This window comes from Charadrius vociferus, unplaced genomic scaffold (assembly GCF_000708025.1).
Source record: "Charadrius vociferus isolate BGI_N301 unplaced genomic scaffold, ASM70802v2 scaffold682, whole genome shotgun sequence".
Classification (NCBI taxonomy): domain Eukaryota; kingdom Metazoa; phylum Chordata; class Aves; order Charadriiformes; family Charadriidae; genus Charadrius; species Charadrius vociferus.
This window is the reverse complement of record NW_009647227.1, coordinates 27775-33554: the sequence shown is the minus strand read 5'-3', so window position 1 is coordinate 33554 and position 5780 is coordinate 27775. Positions and strand designations below refer to the sequence as shown.

At 54.0% G+C, this 5780-nt stretch overlaps 1 protein-coding gene across 1 annotated transcript in view; it reads right to left on the bottom strand.

Annotated features, from left to right (window-relative positions):
- Window positions 1-3728, bottom strand: part of BOLA3 (bolA family member 3) — a 7774-nt gene extending 4046 nt beyond the window's left edge. The window contains exon 1 of the mRNA XM_009879817.1: window positions 3498-3728. Within this exon, the coding sequence (XP_009878119.1) occupies window positions 3498-3728 (231 nt within the window). The remainder of the gene's footprint in view (window positions 1-3497) is intronic.
- Between the last annotated feature and the right edge of the window lie 2052 nt (window positions 3729-5780).

Genomic DNA, 5780 nt, shown 5'->3' with positions numbered 1-5780 from the left:
ACCCCCAGGGTCCCATCCTGACCCCCCCGCCCCCCCCGCAGGCAAGGGAGAGCCAAGGGCCACGTGTAGAGTGCAAAAAATAAATATAAAATTTATTAAAACACCCACAATATTTTAAAGATATCAGGAATAATACATTTCGCGGCCCGGCCGGCCGCGCGTAACTTAGAATAAAATACAAATTAAAAAAAAATAATAACCAAAACAAAACAACAAACGAGGGGAAAAAAACCAACAAAAAACAAAACAAAAAAATAAAAACAAAACCAAAACTGGGGAAGGAAGGAAGGGGAAGGATCCAAACTTGCAATTTTTAGGCATCCTAAAAAATAAATTTACCAAAACACTGAGGGGGAAAAGGAAAAAGAAACGGGTGTTAAAGGGGTGGGGGGACACAAAACACAAAGGTGGGGAAAAAAGAAAAAGGGAAAATTATACAAAATAAAATTATCAGCATAAATTTACTGTCCTAGAAGTATCTACAGTTTAATACACATTAATCCTATTGCCTTGAGACATGGGAAAAAAATCTACCGGTCCTCGATCCGCCCCGGAAAAAAACTTCATTTCAAGTAACCACAGTCCCGAGCCGACCAAGAAATCTTCAAGTGTGAATTTTTCGGAGCCGCCGGGACACCCCCGCGGTGTCCCCCCACCTCCGCCTGCCGCCGTCCCACCTCCCCTCCTCAATTATCCCAAAAACCAAAAAAAAACTAAAACAAAACCCAACCCAAAAACCACCAACAAAAAAATAAACACCCAACAAAAATGCCAAAAATAACCCCCCCGCACACCTCCGAATTCCCGAATCTGAGAAGAAACGGAGTAAAAAGAGATAATGGAGCACTGCATGAGTGGACTGAATGCAGAAGGGATGGAGAAGGGAACAGTCAATCATTCTCAGCAGTGCTTAGAAAGGCGAAAACAAAACTGACGCTTCTTGATATACAGTCTCAGACTTGACGATGCCTTTGTTTTTTGCCAAAAAACCCCAACCATTAAACAAAATAAAGTGGTCTTCTCCCTCTGCAAGATTAATTTTTAAAAAATGCAGAAAATGCATGCACATTCCCACATGTCCTTTTGCTGACTGTTTTCAGAGCTAGTTCTCAGCAAAGAGCACATTGGACCGATCTATCTCTGGTATGCACCCAAAGAAGCAACCCAAAAGAAGAGGATTTTTCCATTTTATGTAATCTAAAATATGTGAAATAGCCTATTGGAGAAAATGGAAAGAGAGGAAAGATCACCCTTCACTTTAGATAGTTCATTTAGATTCCCTGAACAAATATTTGAATACTTGCCAGTGTTGCTCCTGGATATATTAATAACTTAGAACAAGTCATAAAATAAAATTGAGGGACACAATAATATTTTGTATAATTTGTTTCTTAAATTATGTTACTTGAGAAAATAAACTTACAGATATATTCACCTACATTTGACTAGTTATGGGAGGGCGGCCCTGCGTGCGCCGGGGGTGTCGGTGCAGCGTGGGGGTGAGGGGTGCCTGCGCGCCGTGCGGCGGTGAAGCACCGGGGCCAAGCGCCACGGGGGTGCACGGTGCCCGAGCACCACGTCTGTGCCGGGACAGCGTGCCCCAGCAATGTTTCTGCGCGTGGCGGGTGAGCACCACGCTTAAGCACCGTGTCCACGCGTGGTTGGTGACCATCATGCCCAAGCAGCACGCCTAAGCACCGTGTTCACGCACGGTTGGTGACCACCATGGCCAAGCACCATGTTCACACATGGTGGGTGACCACTGTGCCCACAAACCATGCCCGTCCATGGTGGGTGAGCATCATGCCCAAGGACCACGGCCACCGTATGGTGGGTGACCACCATGCCTGAGCACTGTGTTTGTACATGGTGGGTGACCAACACGCCCAAGCATCGTGTCCACGCATGGTTGCTGACCACCATGCTCAAGCACCAGGGCCAAGCACCGTGTCCGTGCACAGTGGGTGACCACCATGCCCAAGAACTGTGTCTGTCCATGGTGGGTGAGCATCGTGCCCAAGGAGCATGGCCAAGCACCGTGTCCGTGCATGGTGGGTGACCACGGTGCCCAAGAACCATGTCCGCCCACCGTGGGTGAGCATCATGCCCAAGGAGCATGGGCAAGCACCATGTCCATGCATGGTGGGCAAGGACCATGGCCAAGCACCATGGCCAAGCACCATGGCCAAGCGCTGTGCCTGTGCATGGCGGGTGAGCACCGTGCCCAAGAACAGCGTCCATCCATGGTGGGTGAGCACCATGCTCAAGCACCATGGCCAAGCACCATGTCCGTGCATGGTGGGTGAGCACAGCGCCCAAGCACCGTGTTTGTCCATGGTGGGTGACCACCATGCCCAAACACCACAGCCAAGCACCGTGTCAGTGCGTGGTGGGTGAGCAACCGGGCTCAAGCACCATGTCCACGCATGGTGGGTGACCACCATGCCCAACCACCATGGCCAAGCCTCGCTGCCGTGTGTGGTGGGTGACCACCGTGCCCAAGCACCGTATCTGTGGAGCATGCCCAAGCACCGTGCCCAAGCACCGTGTCCAAGCACCATGTCCATGCACCATGCCCTTGCACGGTGCCTGAGCACCCTCTCCGTGCCCATGCACCCTTTTCAAGCACCACGGCTGTGCACCGTGGCTGCGCACCGTGCCCGAGCACCACATCTGAGCACCGTGTCCAAGCAGCATGTCCATGCATGGTGCCCGAGCACCGCACCGACATACCATGCCCTTGCACCATGCACGATCACCGTGCATGCACAACACCCCCATGCACCGGGCTGAGTGCCCTTCCCGAGCATCGTGTCCACGCACCATGTTCAAGCACCGTCGCCGAGCACCATGTCCAAGCACCACGTTCACAGCCCCTGGCTGAGCACTATGTCCACACACCTTGTCCAAGCACCGCGGCCGAGCACCAGGTTCACGTATCGCGACTGAGCACCATGTCCACGCACCATGTCCGAGCACCATGTTCGCACCCCCTGGCTGAGCACCATGTCCACACATCATGTCCAGGCACCGTGCCCCAGCACCATGCCCACGCACCATGTCCAAGCACCGTGGTTGAGCACCGTGTCCATGACGCATGGCCGAGCACCGTGCCTGAGCACCATGTCCATGCACCGTGTCCAAGCACCACGTCCATGATACGTGGTCAAGCACAGTGCCCGAGCACCGTGTCCATGCATCGTGTCCAAGCACCGTGGTCGAGCACCGTGGCCAAGTACCATGTTCACACACCACGTCCAAGCACCATGCCCAAGTACTATGGCCATGATGCGTGGCTGAGCACCGTGCCCGAGCACCATGTCCACGCACCATGTCCGAGCACCACGGTTGAGCACCGTGCCTGAGCACCATGTCCACGATGCACGGCCGAGCACTGTGGTCGAGCACCATGTCCACGCACCATGTCCAAACACCGTGGTCAAGCAGTGGCCAAGCACCATGTTCACGCACCTTGGCTGAGCATCATGGCCACACACCATGTCCAAGCAACTGTGCCTGAGCACCATGTCCGTGATGTATGGCCAAGCACCATGCGCGAGCACCATGTCCACGCACCACGTCTGAGCACTGGGCCTGACCACCATGTCCATGATGTGTGGCCGAGCACCATGCCTGAGCACCACGTTCACGCACCATGTCTGAGCACTGGGCTTGAGGACCATGTCCACGCACCACATCTGAGCACCATGCCCCAGCACCATGTCCATGATGCGTGGCCAAGCACCATGCCAGAGCACCATGTCCACGCACCATGTCCAAGCACCATGCCCGAGCACCATGTCCATGATGCGTGGCCAAGCACCGTGCCCCAGCACCGTGTCCACGCACCATGTCCAAGCACCGTGCCCGAGCACCATGTCCACGATGCGTGGCCAAGCACCGTGTCCCAGCACCATGTCCAAGCACCGTGCCCGAGCACCATGTCCATGATGCGTGGCCAAGCACCGTGCCCCAGCACCATGTCCACGCACCATGTCCAAGCACCACGGTCGAGCACCATGCCCGAGCACCTTGTCCACGCACCATGTCCAAGCACCGCGGTCGAGCACCATGTTCACACCCCCTGGCCGAGCACCACGTCCACGCACCACATCTGAGCACCACGTCCACGACGTGTGGCCAAGCACCGCGGCTGAGCACCCTGTCCAAGCACCACGTCCGCGCACGGCTCTCCTACCGGCACCCCAGCCCCGCACCGGAGGGGATCGGTCAGACACCTCCAACGCGGCACCGATTTCAGTTTGCATAAACCCAACCGGCTCCCGGCACGCTTCGAGCTGTCGCTCCGGAAAAGTAAACTTCCTTCTCAACGACATTGCTTTTTTTTTTTTATATATATTTTTATCTTTTTTTCTCTTGGTTCCCTAGTTTCGTATATACATTAGTAGCACCTCAGCGAGATGGAATCAGGCAGAAGCGTGATACAGTTTGTTAAAACACCATAGCACCGTTTTTATTAGAAGATTTCATTTAATAAAAATATGCCTTATAGAGCCCACAAAGCATACTCCAGTATTAAAAGGAAAAATCAGCAATTGAGGCACCTCAGGGATTCTGGTTTCCTTCTCCTTTCCGTGCCTCATCCCCAGAGCGTCGAGACGGGGGGTGGGGGGGACACCCCGAAATGTGTCCCCCGTTCCCCGCCCGAGGCGAAGCATCGCGGCCGGAAAAACCGAAGCCGGGTGGCAAGGAGCCCGTCGGGGCTCCCCGCGCCGAGCTCTCCCCAGGGTTTCTAACCGCGGGCGTTGTTCTAGCACCATTGTGGCCATGACCTGCTGCAAAATAAGGTCCCCAGCCCACCCCGAAGCGATTAAAAACATTCTCCCCCCCCCAATTCCCCAAGCGAGTTCCCCTTAACGCCGTGGCTTCGGCACGGGTGGGACGAGCGCGGCCGCCGGGACGGGTAAAGGAAAAGATTTTGCTTGAAAAACAGCCTCTCAGCAGCAAGGGGTAAAGAGCTGTGCATAGATTTCTAGTTTTTGTAGAAGAAGTCTGAAGCGTGCTAATTTTTAATGACTGAGATTTGAGGTAGGTTAGACGTTATGTAGTGTAAAAACGTTGAGACTGCAGCAGTTCTCGCTCCCCGACCCGCGACGCCGGCATCTCCCTGTTCACCCGGGTCGAACCCGCCGGAGCCAACGCCGCGCCGGATCGAATTCCCGAAAAAAACCCTCCGAGGAAGCAGGACTTAGACAGGTTACACGGACCCTCGCCTTCTCCGAACGCATCCCTTTTCCTCCCGACTCCAAGCCCATCCAGGCGAAGCTCACAAGGCACCCCGGCCACCGCATCAGACCAGACCCCGCGGCGATGCAAACCGGGGCCGGCACCCGAATCCGGCCCCGCTGAACGCCGCTGGCGGGGAGCAGCCGGGTCCCCTTTTCGCCATCCGAACCACAACGCCACAGCGGGTCCCCGGCGCCGGAACCGGCATCGCCCGCGGGCATCCCTAAAATCTGACTTGCCATCGACTCTTACAATCCTGATATGCTATTGGGTATTTATAAGAAAAGCGGTAATAGCTCGTTGAGTTTCCTTGTCAGCGATTTTAGGGTTTACGTTTTTTTTTAAAAAAAAAAAAAAATTAATTATGAAGGACGGACAAAGCATGTTAAATATTCTGCCAGTATTTACAGTTCTCCCACAATAATCTTGTTTAAAACATACTGCTTTCAAGTTGTTGGGGGTGAGGGGGGTGAGGGGGAGGAGAGGAAAGAGGGGAGATGTTTGTTTTTTTTAAGTTTCGCTTTCGTTTTTTA